General features: G+C 38.4%; 1 protein-coding gene across 1 annotated transcript in view; it reads left to right on the forward strand.

Moving 5' to 3' along the window:
- The window catches only part of LOC108714405 (transcriptional adapter 1), a 29,860-nt gene extending 18,788 nt beyond the window's left edge, over nt 1–11,072 (forward strand). Inside the window, exons 7-8 of the mRNA XM_018258605.2 lie at nt 9,874–10,036; nt 10,732–11,072. Coding sequence (XP_018114094.1) covers nt 9,874–10,036; nt 10,732–10,884 — 316 coding nt within the window. The 3' untranslated portion in view covers nt 10,885–11,072. The remainder of the gene's footprint in view (nt 1–9,873; nt 10,037–10,731) is intronic.
- The last annotated feature ends 9,132 nt before the right edge of the window (nt 11,073–20,204 follow it).

Here is a 20,204-nt window from a genome sequence, read left to right on the forward strand (position 1 = left end):
GAGAATTCAGTGTGTGACATTAACCTGAGAGAGCGTTTCACATACAATAAACATGCCTTCAGGTTAATAACTGCGTATTTTCAGCAGTTTCTCATAATTTATTATTTTTGGAATTGAAGTACAATCACGGAGTGCATTACAACTGTGACTAATAAGAAAAGGTACATGTGCATTTTTTTTTTCTAACAATAAATCCAAAAGAGCTCTGATAAAATCTGATGGAGAAATCTGCAGACTGATCACCATATAAAATAAGATCAAATAGGTTCTCTTTTACTAATAATACAATGTTCTCCTACATTGTATTATTGTAGTAGAAAGTATTTACACAATTATTTGGTGAAACAAGGCACAGTCTTTGCAGTCTTTGGATGATTTGTACTGTACTTTGTCAGCTGAAACCCAATGACAGCTTTTGGACATGTTTGGGAATGAAAATAAAAGAAGTCTTTGTGCACAGTATTTCTAATGCCTGTCTCTTTCTTTAGAGTCTGCACATTCTGCAGGGACTTTTGGGGGCCCATTTATTAAACCTCGGGAAAACTCAAATTATTAGAGCTTTATTATACCCCAAACCTGCTAAAAATCTGAAAATACTCCTTCTCATCCTGTTGAGGTCTTGTAGAAGTCAATGGCAGATGTCCCTGAAGTTGTTTCTTGACATAGTGATCCGAGCTGGATAATCTGATAAATTCGGGGTTTTTTTTTCCAATAATCCACCAATCGTACAATGTGAATTGTCACTTAATTTGCGTTTTTTTTATTTATTTTTAATTATTAATATATGAGTTAAATTCGTGGAAGGGAGTTTGGTTGACTTTGTTTTCATTAAAAGTTAAGATTAATTTAAGTTTTAGTAAATAGGTTCCTTGATATGCCCAGGCATGTGATAAAGCTTGCAGGTCATGTAGAATCTGCTGCATTATAATATTCTACGTTTCTCTAAAAATGTAATTGTCTGCGTAATTTACATTTTATAATTCCCATTTATACCTGGAATTTTAAAAGTTTGTATATCGTGAAATCTATGTAATGTTGAAGCTAATGAAATGTGCAACAAAGTAGTTTCTTCTGTAAACAGAAAGTACAAGGGGAAGTACAGCTACAATCAGTGGAATATACAGCCTGTTAAAAAGGGAACTGTTATTAACATATTGTTGTCCCTCCTGTCATTTGTAATTTAAATTGAGTTTTCAGTGTTCAGAGCTTTTACATTGGAGCATGATGAGAAAGTGGGATTGCAAAATGGACTGATCAGAGAGGTAGTGTGTAAATCAAATGTTAGTATTGACCACACTCACGCTTAGGGATAAACGGACTCTAATATATTGGACCGTGTCTCCAAGAAACAACTTTACAGTCTTCAATGCTGGTGTATTTTCCAAATATCCAATAGTTGGCACACTGGAGGCTCAATTGCAAAATACTTGCTATCAATGTACATCCCTGTGAAGCTAAATTAGATGATCAAATTGATGAACTAATATTCTTGTCTCAAGTAGGACAGCCTTTTTGGTTGGAAAATGTTGTGCTGTCTCTTTCAGGGCATTTCCTGGGGGGACTTTTAGTTGTCCCCTAATATTTATTTCTCAGGACAACATAAACATAATCACGTTGTAAATATGAATGTTAGGGGTGTTTGTAGAATTTCATGCCCAAAATGCATTGTATGTGATGCCCCATAATAAAACCATAAACCATATATTGTGTAAATATGTCTTTGTATGGGGTCACTTGGGCAATTGCACCTCCAGGAACCACTTGCCCCATTCTAATCCTTCCTTGGAACAAATGAGCAGATTTATCCATAGAATGTACATTCTGTATTCTGTGGCATTTAAAGGAGAACTAAACACTAAAAATGACTGGTTAAAAATGCCACATATACAAGGCTGATTATTAAACTCTAATGCTAATTGCATTGGTTTCTGTGCTAAGCTCAGTAAGTGACAGCAGCACAGAGCATGTGCAGTGAATTGGCAGAAAAGAAGATCAGGAGCTACTGGGGCATCTTTGGAAACATAGATCTTTACTGCTAAAGGGCTGTGCTTGTCTTGGGCTAGTACAGAAGCCCAAAACATAATGTACAACATTTCTAGCTACTTCTTTAGTCAAGCTTTAGTTCTCCTTTAAAGGGTTTATAAAGTAAATTCAGTTAAGTTCCCAGCCACAACTTTATAGCTGCAATATTGATTTTCTGAAAATATATTTTACTTTTTCATTGTAATTGTTTATACTTCCATTCTATAAACTGCAATACTGGGAAAGCTGTAATAATTATAGTGTAATTAGTGGACGCAATTTTTTGGTTGTTATGAAAGTACTTGTACACCTCAGCATGTTTTAGAAACAAAATTACATTTGGTGACTTCCTTTCTTTTTATTTTTAAACCAAATGAAACTTAAGCTTTCCCCTAATGTTTGCTGAGTGTAAAATAACTGAGCCGATAATAGTCTTTTCACTTCCTTTTTAACAAATGTTAAATATAATTTTACTCTCCCTGAAACTTTTTCATGTCTCAAGGTGTACATATGACTTCAGCTGCTGCCACACATTCCATTGTGTTATGTAGCCGGTACTTTCTTTAGTCCCTTCTCAATAAGTCTGCCTCTCTGTATAGTCATTAAAAGAATTCTTGTATGGTATTTTTGTCTTTCAAAATATTTGAATATGTAAGTAATCATTGCTGTATTCAGAAATGTCTTAAAGTGATACTGACACTAAAAAAACTACATTTTAAAATATGAATGTAGATTAAAAGTTACTATAGGTCGTGTTAATCGTTTGTTTTTTGTTTTTTTGCTGACAGGTTTGTTTTTGTCAGTAGTTGTTAGTTCCTAAACCTGACTGTTTTGCCAACCTGACTGTCTTATCTCTGCCTGTCAGTGATTCTAATGCCAACGGACTCCTGCTGCACAAATATGGCAGCCCCCTCATACAGAAAAGCATTGTGCAAATACTTTATGGCAAAGTTGTAAGTTGCTTTCAAAGGCAATATTATGATAGATGTAACAAAGGGTTTAATTTCTGGTGTCAGTATCTCTTTAAAGAATGCAGACCAAGAAGAAAAGGATAATGATGTTGCCTCATATTACAATTTTTTTTTCTAATTACAGGTCAGTTTTCCCATGCTTAAATAAATGTAATATTTGATATGTGCTGTCCATTAAAAATGGATCATTGTTTTGCTCTTACCTAAACTACGACCTCCTCCATGAATTCATAGGATGTTCTTTAAAGTCACCCTTGGCTCTGTGCAGTGTTTTGGCCTGTTTTGTTTCCGGAGTACCATGAGAACCAGACCTTTAGAGAAGGAGCAGTTCATTATACATCATACATTATGCTACCTTCCAGGGGCGGAACTACCGGGGGAGCAGGGGGTGTGAGTGGGCCAGGGCCCGCACCCCCTCAGGGCCCCCCGGCAGTCTGCCCGCCGCATGTTCCTCGGCCAGTTCCGGGTGTACGGAGGGGGGCCCGGATGCACGTCCTGCGCCAGGGCCGCCCCCCTCTAGTTCTGTTTTCTGTTACCTTCTCCTCTACCCTCAACTGCTGTGAGAGAAGCATGAAGTGAAAGTGCTTTCAATGCACCTTTTTAGAACAAAAAAAAAACAAATGTGTGTATTGTGTCCATGTTACAACTCAAAGGATGCACCAGGCATAATTGGATGGACACTAACACACACTGCACATTTTATGCTTCATTTAAAGGGGTTGTTCACCTTTAAATTAACTTAGTATGATATAGAGAGTGATATTCTGAGACAATTTGCAATTGGTTTTTATTATTTGTGGTTTTTGAGTTATTTAGCTTTTTATTAGAAGCTCTTCATTTTGCATTATAACCAAACTGGTAACTAGGGTCCAAATTACCCTAGCAATCATTCATTAAATAAGAGACTGGAATATGAATAGGAGAGGGCCTGAATAGAAGGATCAGTAATAAAAAGTAACAATACATTTGTAGCCTTACAGAGCATTTGTTTTGGGTTTTTTTAGAAGGGAGTCAGCGACGCCTATTTGAGAGCTGCAAAGAGTCCGAAGAAAAAGGCAAATAACTATAAAAATAGAAAAATAAATAATGAAAACCAATTAAAAAGTTGCTTAGAATCGCCCGTTCTATAACATAATAAATGTTACCTTAAAGGAAAACTATACCCCCAAAAAGAACACTTAAGCAACAGATAGTTTACATCATATTAAAGGTTAAGTGACATATTAAAGAATCTTACCAAGCTGGAATATATATTTAAGTAAATATTGCCCTTTTACATCTCTTGCCTTGAACCACCATTTTGTGATGGTCTGTGTGCTGCCTCAGAGATCACCTGACCAGAAATACTACAGCTCTAACTGTAACAGGAAGAAGTGTGGAAGCAAAAGACAGAACTCTGTCTGTTAATTGGCTCATGTGACCTAACTTGTATGCTTTGTTGGTATGTTTGTGTGCACAGTGAGTCGTACGATCCCAGGGGACGGCCCATATTTTTTAAAATGGCAATTTTCTATTTATGATTACCCAATGGCACATACTATTAGAAAAGTATATTATTATGATAATGGTTTGTTTACCCGAAGCAGGATTTTACATATGTGCTGTTTTATCCAATATATTTTTATAGAGACCTACATTGTTTGGGGGGGTATAGTTTTCCTTTAAAGGTGAACCACTCCTTTAATGGGGTTTGTTTGCCTTTAAATTAATTTTAGTATGATATAGAGTAATATTCTGAGACATTTTGCAACTGTTTTCAATATCGTGTTTTTTGAGTTATTTCGTTTTTTAATTTGCAGCTCTCAGGCTTGCAATTCAAGCAGTCTGGTTGCTATGGTCTAATGTACCCTAGAAACCATGCTCTGATTTAAACAAGATATTGGCATATTAATAGTAGAGGACCTGAACAGAAAAAGTAGCAATAAATGTGTATGTAGTCTTACAGAGCATTTGTTTTTTATATGGGGTCAGTGACCCCCCATTTGAAAGTTTTAAAGATTTAGAAGAAGGCAAATAATTAAAAAAAAAAACAATACAAAACAAAAATGAAGGCCAATTGAAAGGTTGCTTAGAATTAGCCATTTCTTAACATACTAAAAGTTAACTTAAAGGGGTTGTTCACCTTCAATGTACAAATCTTATGAAACCACTAACAATGCTCTCAATGTGTTAGAAAAACCATTTTCCATAACAAAAAGTAAAAATGCCATTGTAAAAGCTAATTTTTATACCTATTAACTCAGTCCTTCTCCTGTCTCTCTGACCAGTTTTCTGAAGTGATGGGAGTGGCCTGTTTTGAACCTGACACACCAAAAACTTCCTATATGATGACATCATCATGCCCAGGCTTTGCCCTTACTTGTTTCCTATTGGATGTTGATACTGCCCTCCTCCTAGTAATTTATTGGGTGCTTGTGAACTGTAACCAGTCACATAATTTGAATGGTCATTGGTTGATTACTCAATTGTAATGGCAGAGGTTAACAGACGCAGCATATAAACAAACCTGCCTTGTAACAAACAATCACACAGCCATGCAGACAAATACTGCAGAAAAGGAAGGAGCAACATTGTTCTCCCAATTCTGGAACTCTCCTTCTGCCTAGACTTAAACTGGATGGAGTGCTAAAGGGGTACAACCTTTTCTGGGAATAAATACTGGCTTTTCTATATTTTTATCTTTTAATACCTTTGGCATTAAGCATAATGTCAGTTATTTACAAAATTGCAACAAAACCAGCACTGACTTGCTTAGAAACGTATGTAACTTACACATCTAGCAGGGACAGTAGGGTTGCCACCTCACCCTTTTAAAATCAAACACATATGAAATCCACAGGCTGCATGGCTAATTAGAGATTCATTTAGATGCTGCAGACTGAACTGATTTCTGTGCAGCCATGTATCATGCATCTAAATGAATCTCTAATTAGCCATGCAGGCTGTGGATTTCATATGTGTTTGGCTTTAAAAGGGTGAGGTGGCAGCCCTAAGTGACAGGCAGAGCAGTGCTGAGGGCAGGTATGTTTTTTGAACATTTTGTGCGCTCTCCCGGGGGGGGGGGGAGGAAAACGATACCTTTTTTAAGTGTTTAAGTGTTCCACTTCTGGAACAAGATTTAGAGCTCTAAGTAGAAAAAAATTAAAAAGTTATGTTTTTCATGATATGGGGATCCATACCAGAAAAATATTTTACTTTATGCACAAAAATTCAACTCACTTGGAAAGCCTCAAGCTCATACAAATAGTCCCGGAAGTCACGTCAGCTGCTGAATAATGATTTTTTATGGGGTAAATACACAATATAATACATGGACCCCCCCCCCAAAATAATATATTTCTGGAAAGAACAAGTGTCGTCTCCCATAGACTCCATTATAATCCAATAATTCAAATTTATAAAAATTATTTCTTTTTTCTGTGTAATAATAAAACAGTCGTTTGTACTTGATCCCAACTAAGATATAATTAATCCTTATTGGAAGCAAAACCAGCCGATTGGGTTTATTTAATGTTTACATGATTTTCTACTAGACTTAAGGTACGAAGATCCAAATTATGGAAAGATCCATTATCCATAAAACTCCAGGTCCCAAGCACCTCGATCCCCCCCCCATCTGCACAGTTGAAGTCTCTGCTGCACACAGGCAGCCCACACTCCCCCTCCCTCTCACAAACTTCCCTCTCTTCAGTACCTGAATGCTGCTCAAAATCCCCAGCACAGGAAGCAGTGGCAGATTGACAGCAGACATAGCCAATAGGAGTTAGGTTAGCTGCCAATACAATGTGCGATGTCATATAAGGAAGAGGAAGTGAACACTGTAGTGTTTTTGGGGGTCAGTGACCCCCTCCCAGCACAGGGTCTGTGAAGAACTGAAGGATTAGTACAGGGACACTTTTGAGGTGAATATCTCTTGAACTGTACTTTTTCTGTTTACTATTTCTATGGAAAAGTTTGTTCTATTTATGTGAACTGTTAGATTTGTCAATTTGTTACAAAGGTGAACAACCCCTTTAAAGGTGACCCACCCCTTTAACTTACACAAGTAGTACATTCCTATATTATATACCCCCTATCATTCTGATTTAAATTCTGTATTCTTCTTGCTTGGCAAGGAGCATACTTGGTTTTCACAGTTGCTTGTGCTCTATTATCTGCATTTGCCTGACTCCTTTGAAAGAGCTGCTTTGCCTTGAGCCTTTATTACAATGCCATTTTCTGATATTAGGAATCCTCACTTCATGGTCTACCTAACTGCTAAATGTACCCAGTCTTCTACTAGATTACTACAAGCATCCAACATACCCGTATATACTAGAGTATAAGCCGAGGTACCTAATTTTACCTACGAAAACTGGGTAAACTTATTGACTCGAGTATAAGCCTAGACACTACAGCCCTGTCTCCCAGCAGCGCACATTCCGCCAAAGCAACCCCCCCCCAGCGATCAACTGGACTTCTTTGCAAAGTTTATAGTGACAGAGAATTGTCAAACGGATTACTGTGTACATTGTCCCACTGTCCCACTACCATGTGAAGAGGGTGCTGTGTGATATTGCCATCACTGTTATTCTTTCATATAACCAACAGATGGCGCTGTGTGATATTGCAGTCACTGTTAATACTTCATATAACCAACAGAGGGCGCTGTGTGATATTGCAGTCACTTTTATTCTTTCATATAACCAACAGAGGACACACTGTTCTTCTTTCATATAATCAACAGATGGCGCTGTGTGATATTGCAGTCACTGTTATTCTTTCATATAACCAACAGAGGGTGCTGTGTGATATTGCAGTCACTGTTATTCTTTCATATTACCAACAGATGGCGCTGTGTGATATTGCAGTCACTGTTATTCTATCGTATAACCAACAGAGGGCGCACTGTTATTCTTTCATATAACCAACAGATGGCGCTGTGTGATATTGCAGTCACTGTTCTTTTATATAACCAACAGAGGGCGCACTGTTATTCTTTCATATAACCAACAGATGGTGCTGTGTGATATTGCAGTCACTGTTATTCTTTCATATAACCAACAGAGGGCGCACTGTTATTCTTTCATATAACCAACAGAGGGCGCTGTGTGATATTGCAGTCTCTCCCCAAGCGAACTGTTGGTATATGAATGATTAAAAGTGACTGCAATCTCAGCTACTGCCTGCTGACTCCAGTATAAGCCGAGGTAGACTTTTTCAGCACATTTTGGATGCTGAAAAACTCAGCTTATATTTGAGTATATACGGTAGTTCTTATTTTACAACCCTTGATAGTTTGCAGAGAGTGCAGTACACAGTACACATTCTGTTGGTGGAAACCAGATTTCTACCAGTCTTTGCCCAATAGCACTACAGGGTGTATGTGGAACATTACTGCAGTGTCTCTTTGAGAGCAAAGCACTTATAAATGTTAACTTTTATTATGGAGGCCGTAGTTTTCATGTAAATATCAAAGTGAAACACTTTACCTTAGCCTTCACTTTGGGCCTGTGGCATTTATTATAAGCCCCACGATTAGAATCAGTCCCACTGGAACAGCATAAACATCAGTAGCATGGATGCAAGTATAGAGTTAAAGGAAAACTATACCCCCCCCCCAAACCATGTAGGTCTCTATAAAAAGATATCGCATAAAACAGCTCATATGTAAAACCCTGCTTCATGTAAATAAACCATATTCATAATAAAAAAATTTTTTTAGTAGTAGTTGCCATTGGGTAATCATAAAAAGAAAATTGCCATTTTAAAAAATGAAAAAGAAAAAAGGGCAGCCCCCTGGGACCGTAGGAGTCATGGTGCACACAAACAAACCATACATGTTAGGTCACATGAGCCAATTTATGGACAGAGTTCTGTCTTTTTACCACACTTCTTCCTGTTACAGTTGTAGTATTTCTGGTCAGGTGATCTCTGAGGCAGCACACAGACCATCACAAAATGGTGGCTCAAGGCAAGAGATGTAAAAGGGCAATATTTACTTAAAGCAATCCAAAAACGTGTCCATCTCTAGGAGCTGCTGCACGCTGAATATTTTCAACTAAAAGCTGCCCCCAGCCCCACGAACCTTTGTTAACCCGATCCTCCGACACTACTAAATGATTTTCTGTGTTTCAATGACGCTGGGCTGGGGCAGCACGATCCTTCCATAGGCTAATTTCTAATGAAAACAGGACTTCAGCCTATGGAAGGATCGCTCCACCCCCAGCCCAGCGTCGCTGAAGTAATGCAGAAGATCATTTAGCTGTGTCAGAGAGTCTTGCAGTTACTTGTTTTAAAATACTAGACCAGCCCTGGAATTGAAATATCAATGTTACTGCTCAGCAGGACCTTAGATTTCCTGATTGATGAGGACTTTTTTAGGTGTTTAAGCATTTAAGTCCCAAGTATAATAGGTGATGTCAACCGAGTGAATCACATCTAAAATTGTCACAAAATCAGAAATGAGTTAAATCCTGAGCTATGTTGTCCGTTTGCACAGTAATGTAAATTAGCCGGTGAGATTGCTAGGTGAGCTATACAATGAAAGGCCAAGTGTTATTGCTCAGCAAGATTTAAGATTTCCTGATGAGGTGGGGTCATTCTCTGGTTTGGGGACTTTTTATAAAGCATGTTTTTTTTTAAAATTTCCTACCTAAAGATAGCAAACACATATATTTCCTCTGAAGTTCTTATACATGGTTATATATAGCTTTAAACCAGATATAGTCATTGATGTCAATGTAGTGAACCACACCTTAAAAAAATATTTTTAAAAAATTAGTAATGGTGAGCCATATTGCTATTTTGAATAGTAACAGGTCAATTAGCCAATAAACTGTTTTGTTTTATCATAATGTCCACGGATTAATTGTGGGTGTTTTTTTTGTTTTGTTTTTAGCCCTCCTGTATTGTCTTCTCCAACTGGCACTCCTAATTCTGGAACCTACGTTCATCCAGATGATGCAGAACAGCAAGCTGCGCTCCTGTTAGCCTGCTCAGGAGATAACCTTCCAGCAAGTTTGCCTCCTGTCAATATGTATGACCTATTAGAAGGCCTGCAGGTAATTTCTACATTTAGAATTTATTACTGAAATAAACACTTAAATCGTGATATCATCACGGAAGTCAGACCCTGCTCCTGTGTGGCTTAGAAGAGTCTCATCATTCATATTATTTACTAATAAACCTGCCTGTATGTTATTTTTAATGGGAGAAACAGAGATAAAAGCCATGCAAGCACATAGAGAACATGCAAACTTCATGAATACGCTTTGAACAGAACCCAGGACATCAAGGCAACATCAATGCTTTAAAGAAGAAAGAAAGTTAAAATCACTGGGAGGTGCCAAATGTTGCCCCCCCACGTGATACCCAGGGCCAGTGCTTATGTGTGCAGAAAATTGCACCAGCCTAGGGTATTTCTGTGCAAGCACCACAGCACTATTCTTCTGTTTCTTCCGTTGCTGTTCTTTCTACTGTGCATGTGTGCCCGGCACAAAGAAAGAAGATGTGGAAGAAAATCACTCCATGGTGCTCACTTATAATTGCCAGGTAGTGGCCTATCTATTATGGGATATTTTTAAGCCTATCCAGTGAAGGTTTGGGATCTAAAAGGCCAATTTACCACACCACCAACAATCCCCTGTGGCCAAGGGCAGTTCCTAATATTTATTTAGGATAAAAAATATACTCTATCTTAGTCATTAGAAATGGACTATACGTTGGATTTAAATATGCCATTCTCTCTGATCTTTAGGTTCACAGAGAAGTCATCCCTTCACACACAGTCTATGCATTAAACATGGAACGGATCCTTATGAAGCTATGGCACCCAAACAGAGAAGAGTTGCAACAGGATGAAATCCACCGCCAGAGACTGGCAGCCAAGGAAGGTCTTCTTTTGTGTTGAAAGACTGAAATATGTGGCAAACTCCTTCATGGACCAAATCAGTTTATCACAACTTTTTTTTTTACTTCTCCATGGTTGTCATGTCGACCTGTCAGGACATTTAAGAACATGTAAATTAACTTATACCCGCTGTGAACTGTATGTTACTAAAAACTTTCATTAAAAAACCCCTAAGTTGTTTATTTAAACATGCCTGGACAATGCCGTTCTTTCACCCCATTGCGATCATTTTAATGTATGTGAAATTTCTGTGAACTCGTAAGCAAATGCCAGGAAACCTTCTCTTTTGTGGTTGTCTGCTCCACACTCAAAGATACCACATGTCTTAGTCTTACTTTGTTGATGCTATTTTTATATTTTCCTATTATTATCTAGGTTGGGGTAAGATAAAAATCAGTAAGAAAATGATTTGTTTAAACAAAATATTAGTAGGCAATTTCCAAAATCCCACAGCACTCAAAATGCAGTCGTGCAAGTACCTGCCACCAGCGCTGTATTTAGGTCAGGTGCCACCCTGATCACTTAAAGGGATCATGTCAAAATGAATAAGTTAATAGTGCTGCTCCAGCAGAATTCTGCACTGAAATCCATTTCTCAAAAGAGCAAACCGATTTTTTTATATTCAATTTTGAAATCTGACATGGAGCTAGACATTTTGTCAATTTCCCAGCTGCCCCTGGTCATGTGACTTGTGCCTGCACTTTAGGAGAGAAATGCTTTCTGGCAGGCTGCTGTTTTTCCTTCTCAATGTAACTGAATGTGTCTCAGTGGGACATGGGTTTTTACTATTGAGTGTTGTTCTTAGATCTACCAGACAGCTGTTATCTTGTGTTAAGGTGGCCATACATGGATAGATCCGCTCGTTTGGCGATGTCGCCAAACGAGCGGATCTCCCTCCGATATGCCCACCTTGAGTGCTGTTATTCAGCTAGCCTATCATAATGTTAGTTAGGACCCAGCTCTAATATTGTGAGTTAATTATTTTATTACAATAATTTTATAATAAACACATTTTGTCCAGTAGTGCTAATTTACACATGTTTTAGTAGGGAGAGTCCCTCCATGGGATCTCCTGGTGCTGTAGTCAAAACTCAGTCCCAACACCACTGTCTGATTATAAGAACATTACCTGTGTTATTACTCTAATGGGCTTTGTCTAGTTTTTAACAGTTGTTGGCCAAAAACAAAAGTGTGAAAGTCCCAAACAGCTATGGAGTTTTCAGAATCATAAGAAGAAAGTTGCTAGATTTGAGGATTTGGTTTTGGAGTTTCCCCATCTGTAAAAATGCCAATGGTCAGATGTGAAAAAGTGATAACTACTGATAACACGCACTGGTATGAGTGTTTTATTTGGACACATGGCAAAGTATGAACATTGATCTCGCTACTCTTGCAGATACAAGCGGCTTCACAGCTGCGTCAAGTTGTTGCTATGGGTGACTAATTATCCAGACATTGACTGGGGTAATGGCGTTGCTAAAACAGAAAAAGCTAGTAGGTTTGTAAATATGCTGAATGACAACTTTTTATTCCAGCTCGTTCAAGAACCTACTAGGAATAACTCTCTTTTGGACCTTGTAATAACTATTAATACTGAACTCATCTCTAACATTTGTGTGGGTGAGCATTTAGGGAATAGTGATCATAACATGGTCTCCTTTGAGATTCTGTTGCAGAAGCAATTCTATAAGGGAGTAACTAAAACACTAAATTTCACAACTTTGACAGTATAAGGGCTTCTCTGCAACATATTAAGTCGGAAATGCTTTTCACAGGGTTAAACACTGAACAAAAATGGGAAGTCTTTAAAATACTGCTTAATAAATATACTGTCAGTATATTCCACTTGTAAGCAAGGAACGTCGATGCAAAGCAAAAACTTTTTGATACAATAGAAGCGTTGGTTGAAAGAAGACGTGCTTTTAAGGCTTTCAAGTTAGCTGGGACAGCTTGTATAAGGTACAAGGAGGCCAATAAATCATGCAAAGAAGCTATAAGGCAAGCTAAAATTGATATAGAAAAGGATATTGCAGCAATCAGTACTTAGTGAGCTTAGCTCTGTGATTGCCAAACCTCTTTACTTAATTTTTCCGGATTCATTGAGGTCTGCATAGTGCCGAGAGACTGGCAAATTGCTTATGTGGTGCCTCTATTCAAAAAAGGATCCTGTTCTCAGCCCCAAAACTATAGGCCAGTTAGTCTGACATCAGTGGTAGGAAAGCTTTTCAAAGGGTTAATAAAGGATTAGATACTGGACTTTATAGCAAATCATAATACTATAAGTTTGTGCCAGCATGGTTTTATGCGTAATAGATCTTGCCAGACTAACTTAATTTCTTTTTATGATAGGTTAAGTAGAGACCTCGATTCTGGGATGGCAGTGGATGTGATTTACTTAGACTTTGCATAGAAGGTTACTGGTTAAATTAAGGAATGTTGGCCTGGAACATAGTATTTGTACCTGGAAACTGGAAAATGAGGTTCAATGTTGATAAATGCAAGGTTATGCACTTTGGCAAAAATAATATAAATGCAAGTTATACACTAAATGGCAGTGTGTTGGGAGTTTCCTTAAATGAGAAGGATCTTGGGGTTTTTGTAGATAACAAGTTGTCTAATTCTGGGCAGTGTCATTCTGTGGCTACTAAAGCAAATAAAGTTCTGTCTTGCATAAAAAAGGGCATTAACTCAAGGGATGAAAACATAATTATGCCTCTTTATAGGTCCCTGGTAAGGCCTCATCTGGAGTATGCAGTGCAGTTTTGGACTCCAGTCCTTAAAGGGGTTGTTCACCTTTGTAACAAATTGACGAATCTAACAGTTACATGAATAGAACAAACTTTTCCATAGAAATAGTTAACAGAAAAAGTACAGTTCAAGAGATATTCACCTCAGAAGTGTCCCTATACTAATCCTTCAGTTCCACACAGACCCTGTGCTGGGAGGGGGTCACTGACCCCCAAAAACACTACAGTGTTCACTTCCTCTTCCTTATATGACATCACACATTGTACTGGCAGCTAACTTAACTCCTATTGGCTATGTCTGCTGTCAATCTGCCACTGCTTCCTGTGCTGGGGAATTTGAGCAGCATTCAGGTACTGAAGAGAAACTGTTACAAGTTTGTGAGAGGGAGGGGGAGTGTGGGCTGTGTACTGCAGAGACTTCAGATGGGGGGATCGAGATGCTTAGGACCTGGAGTTTTACGGATAATGGATCTTTCCATAATTTGGATCTTCATACCTTAAGTCTACTAGAAAATCATGTAAACATTAAATAAACCCAATATGCTGGTTTTGCTTCCAATAAGGATTAATTATTTCTTAGTTGGGATCAAGTACAAGCGACTGTTTTATTATTACAGAGAAAAAATAAATCATTTTTAAAAATTGTAATTATTGGATTATAATCTCTACATGAGATGGCACTTGTACTTTCCAGAAATATATTATTTTGGGGGGGGGGGGTCCATGTATTATTTTGTGTATTTACCTCATAAAAAAATCATTATTCAGCAGCTGACGTGACTTCCGGGACTATTTGTATGAGCTTGAGGCTTTCCAAATGAGTTGAATTTTTGTGCATAAAGTAAAATATTTTTCTGGTATAGATCCCTATATCATGAAAAATATAACTTTCATTTTTTGGTATTTAGAGCTCTAAATCTTGTTCCAGAAGTGGAACACTTAAACACTTAAAAAAGGTATCATTTTCCTAGGTAAATTACCGCCCCCCTGGGAGAGCGCACAAAATGTTCAAAAAATCTACCTGCCCTCAACACTGCTCTGCCTGTCACTTAGGGCTGCCACCTCACCCTTTTAAAACCAAACACATATGAAATCCACAGCCTGCATGGCTAATTATCAACTCATTTAGATGCATGATACATGGCTGCACAGAAATCAGTTCAGTCTGCAGCATCTAAATGAGTTGATAATTAGCCATGCAGCCTGTGGATTTCATATGTGTTTGGTTTTAAAAGGGTGAGGTGGCAACCCTACTGTCCCTGCTAGATGTGTAAGTTACATACGTTTCTAAGCAAGTTAGTGCTGGTTTTAATGCAATTTTGTAAATAACTGACATTATGCTTAATGCCAAAGGTATTAAAAGATAAAAATATAGAAAAGCCAGTATTTATTCCCAGAAAAGGTTGCACCCCTTTGGCTCTCCATTCAGTTTTAGTCTAGGCAGAAAGAGAGGGCCAGAATTGGGAGAACAATGTTGCTCCTTCCTTTTCTGCAGTATTTGTCTGCATGGCTGTGTGATTGTTTGTTACAAAGCAGGTTTGTTTATATGCTGCGTCTGTTAACCTCTGCCATTACAATTGAGTAATCAACCAATGACCATTTAAATTATGTGACTGGTTACAGTTCACAAGCACCCAATAAATTACTAGGAGGAGGGCAGTATCAACATCCAATAGGAAACAAGTAAGGGCAAAGCCTGGGCATGATGATGTCATCATATAGGAAGTTCTTGGTGTGTCAGGTTCAAAATAGGCCACTCCCATCACTTCAGAAAACTGGTCAGAGAGACAGGAGAAGGACTGAGTTAATAGGTATAAAAATTAGCTTTTACAATGGCATTTTTACTTTTTGTTATGGAAAATGGTTTTTCTAACACATTGAGAGCATTGTTAGTGGTTTCATAAGATTTGTACATTGAAGGTGAACAACCCCTTTAAGCTGGAGAGAGTGCAGAGACAAAGTGCAACTAAATTGGTGGAAGACTCAAATTATGAGGGTAGACTGTCAAGATTGGGGTTGTTTTTTCTGGGAAAAAAGGCGCTTGCAAGGGGACATGATTACACTTTACAAGTACATTAGAGGACATTATAGACAAATAGCAGGGGACCTTTTTACCCATAAAGAGGATCACCGTACCAGAGGCCACCCCTTCAGACTAGACCTACTTCTCTGTACCTGATAAGGAAATGCAGAGCTGCACAGTGGTGGAGTGGAAGCTAGGGGGGTTATTTACTAAAATAGGAATTTATCTCATAATATTAATAAGAAAAGCTTGACCAAACATTCATACCTGATTTTAGCTTATTTCTTAATAAAAAATATTCGATTTAATCAGATTGTGAAAAAACTCAACTCAACTTTTAAGGCTTTTCCCCAGAATCTCTTGATTCACGTTTTTGCCCGAAAATCCCCAAAAAGTTGGATTTCCAAGCTAAATCCAGCGCAGACCATGAGACGTCAAATTGAGATAGGCGCCTCTCCCATTTACTTATACAGGACCGTAACAGGTCTGAGATGGTGGATTTTTGGATTCGGGCTTTTTGCAGCATCAGGGTATAATAAATCTTGAAAAATTCAAGGTTTTTTTTTCACAAAATAGTCGAGTTTTTGACAAGAAGGGTTTAGTAAATAACCCCCTAGGTCTACCTCTGGCCACTTCCTGGTCCTGGTTCTTTGGTGGTAATTGCTGACCCGGAACATGCAAACTACAAGCTCCACAACAGATCTGTTTCCGGTGCTTATGCTCCTGTTCTGCAATTAGTGCCAGGTACAAGAAGCAATGGTGGCCATATTTGGTGACCAAAAAACCCTGCTGCACAGTTATGATTTCTCTTATCAGACACAGGCCTTTTGAGGGAGTCTGGTTGGTGGTAAATTAGAGTTTTCTTTTGATTCCAGAACTCCAACAGGTTACTTGGTGCTTTATTTTCTATGGATGTCCCATGCCTAGGACGTAAGATTTAGGGGGTGCCATGGCTACCTAAATAGACAAAATGTTCTAAACCACTCAGCGTGCTACCAGATGCTTGCTGTAAGATCCAGAATAGCCCTTTCAAATCCAATCTGCATATGCGCAATAGTCTATGTGTACTCGCCAATCGGATTGGTGAGTGGGTGGGTGAGCAGTGGCTAGGCACAGGGACTAATCCTTCACTCAGTCATTATCATTTTGTGCTGCCTATGTGAAGGAAACTGAATATGAAAAGGGATTTATTTACATTAGAAGAGAAAAATTCTCCATAAAATTCTCAAAATTACTTTTACAGAGATTTTTTTTTCCCATTTACTGTCTTATGCCCCTAATATTTATACAAACATAAATATCTCTCTGTATATAGAAAATGATGTAGTGATATGATTTGCCATGTTGGCAACTCTCATGATGGTGAAGCGTAACCACTTATTGCATTCAGTTCTGGGGCTGACTCATACCCGTTACTCTCTGGTTAAGATTTGTTATACTGAGATTACCTTGATGTGAATACATGTATCTAGTGGACATAACTGAATACATCCTATTTCATACGGCACTGATGGGCAGTTATTCAGCTGGACACAATAGGCCAGAGTCAATTCAGTGGGAAAAATGATCTCACAGTTTATCACATGAAAACTCATCGACAAGATTCAATCCTGGGAGAGAAAAAACTTTTCGCCTAATTAAGTCCCAGATTTTTCCCGTAGAATTCAACAGAGGTTTCACATGAGAGGTTTTTTTCTGCATTGAACTGCATCTCAAATTGAATCTAGTCCATGAGTTTTCACGTGATACAACTTTTTCTCAATGAGTTGAATTTGGCCCTATATCCGTTATTGAAGAGTTAGGTAATAGCAGCCCGGGGGAGCATTTAACAATCACTAATCATTTCTGTTAAACTTTCACTTTGCCTGTAACTGTCATCGTGTTTTAATAGTTTTGACTGTTATGTGAGCAGCTGCAACTGCAATCCCACATATAATTTGGACACTGGAAGCTGCAGTTCTAACATAACAATGTGACAGTGCTTGGGCATATGTGTTAATAGTACTGAACCCACTTTGCTTGTATTGTACAAACTCTCTCAAAGTTTTTTTATTTATCATGTCTGCAGTTACTTTATATAAGTCCAAGTGTTACATTTGTGCTGCCAGCTGAGCTTTCCCACACTCCTCATGCTATGGGCCCCATCATTTGTGCTGCCTTGGGCAGTCTCCCTGCTTCTGCCCAAAAATCTGACAGTTCTGAACTGTCATCTCACAGGGATGTTTTGCTAAAAGAGCAACTAGACTCAGCCAACTTACTAAAGATGCAACTTTCTTTCTTTACACAACACTTTCTCTGTGTCAGGAATTAAAGCTTATGGATGGGCAAATTTTTTCACCTCGTTTCACCGAAAAAATGACGCCCATAGACTTGTATGGTGTTGTGTGTGAAAAAAAATACGCACGTCAAAAAAATTTTTGCCGCGCGACAACATTTTTTTGACGCCCATAGACTTTAATGGGCGTCTGTGACATTTTGCCGGCGGCCAATTTTTGGCGAAACGAAACGGGTCAAATTCGCCAATCCCTATTAAAGCTAAGTAATAAACTCCAACTAGGAGCACAACGTACCCCTCCATAAGGCAGTCTGTAATGACAGGGCTAGCTGCGTCTCCAGATTCTGTTCCCTTAAAGGAATTGTTCAGTGTAAAAATAAAAACAGTGTAAATAGACAGGCTGTGCAAAATAAAAAATGTTTCTAATATAGTTAGTTAGCCAAAAATGTAATGTATAAAGGCTGGAGTGATTTGATGTATAACATGTCAGTCAGATCACTACTTCCTGCTTTTCAGCTCTCTTGGTTTACGCTGACTGGTTACCCTGGCTACCAGGCAGTAACCAATCAGAAACTTGAGGGGCGGCCACATGGGTCATATCTGTTGCTTTTGAATCTGAGCTGAATGCTGAGGATCAATTGCAAACTCACTGAACAGAAATGTACCATGTGGCCCCCCTTCAAGTCGCTGACTAACTCAGACTTATAGAGCTGAAAAGCAGGAAGTTGGATTCTGGCTCTTTTATTAGACATCTGTTCACTCCAGCCTTTATACATTACATTTTTGCCTAACTATCTATATTAGAAACATTTTTTATTTTGCACAGCCTATGTATTTATCCAGTTTTTCATTTCACACTGAACTATTCCTTTAAGTTATTAATAAGTTATTAGCACCGACAAAAAAAACACTAGCAGAGTAAATGCCGTCCCATGTGCATAGTAACAGATATGAATGAGATCTACATGCTACTGAGTACACAGGGGTGATTTGAGCCAGAAAATGTGTATTTTCCTGCTGTAAACTGTACAGTGACAGAAGCATTTTCAGCTGGCAGAGAAAATGTTCTATTTTTCATTAGGCTTATACAGAATATGCTCTTTGTTCAATCATAGTCATAATGAGTTGTGGGACCCATACACTTAACATATAAGTTTTTTCTAATGTGCTACATATTCCTATTTACTACTTGACGTTTTACCACCCCTGGTCATTCCAGCTCTGATACCCCTGAAAGTGTTTGCGGAACGCTTAGTCACCGAGGAATATAGAAATATTCCAGTGGCACACTGAATACTGAAAAAGTGTAAAATGTATTCACCCCAAACACATACAGAAAAAAGGCAACGTTTCGGACACGTTGCCTTTTTTCTGTATGTGTTTGGGGTGAATACATTTTACACTTTTTCAGTATTCAGTGTGCCACTGGAATTTTTCTATGTACCTGTATGACCCGTATGGGAGGAGTGGGTCCTCCGGTGTATCACCTGGTACCACAAAGGGTACATGACCAGGGGTGGAAGCACTCTACCATTGTTGTAGTCACAGAGGAATGGCAGCCAATTGGAAATGAGTATTCATGGTGCCTAGAATGATGTCAATATAGGTGCCATTTACACTGGTTTCCAATTGAACCTAAACGTTATCGTACCATAGCAAGCTTCCTATAGACAATGGTATTTTTTATCATGTGGCTTTTGGCTTCTTTGAGTTTATTACAGGTATGGGATCTGTTATCCAGAATGCTCTGGACCTGGGGTTTTCCGGAAAATGGATCTTTCCATAATTTCATCATACCTTAAGTCTACTAGAAAATCATGTAAACATTAAATAAACCCAAATATGCATTAATTCCATCTTAGTTTGGATCAAGTTCACAATACTGTTTTATTATTACAGAGAAAAAGGAAATCATTTTTTAAAAATTTGGATTATTTGAATAAAATGGAGTCTATGGGAGACGGCCTTTCCGTAAATCTGAGCTTTCCGGATAATGGGTTTCCAGATAATGATTCACATACCTGTATTTACATTTTGTGTTATAGGTTGTGTCAAAGCAAGGAACTGCTTTAGGAACGTTAAATTCAGGGAATGTAGACTGTCCTCCATCTGGGGTCACTGAAGAGTTGCAAAAGCATTAATATCATGTAGGGATGTAGCGAACGTCGGAAAAAATGTTCGCGAACATGTTCGCGAACTTCCGGGCAAAAATGCGAACGGTTCGCGAACGTCGCAAACCCCATAGACTTCAATGGGGTGGTGTTTCTGGAGACGG

Source organism: Xenopus laevis, chromosome 4L (assembly GCF_017654675.1).
Source record: "Xenopus laevis strain J_2021 chromosome 4L, Xenopus_laevis_v10.1, whole genome shotgun sequence".
In the NCBI taxonomy this organism is placed as follows: Eukaryota; Metazoa; Chordata; class Amphibia; order Anura; family Pipidae; genus Xenopus; species Xenopus laevis.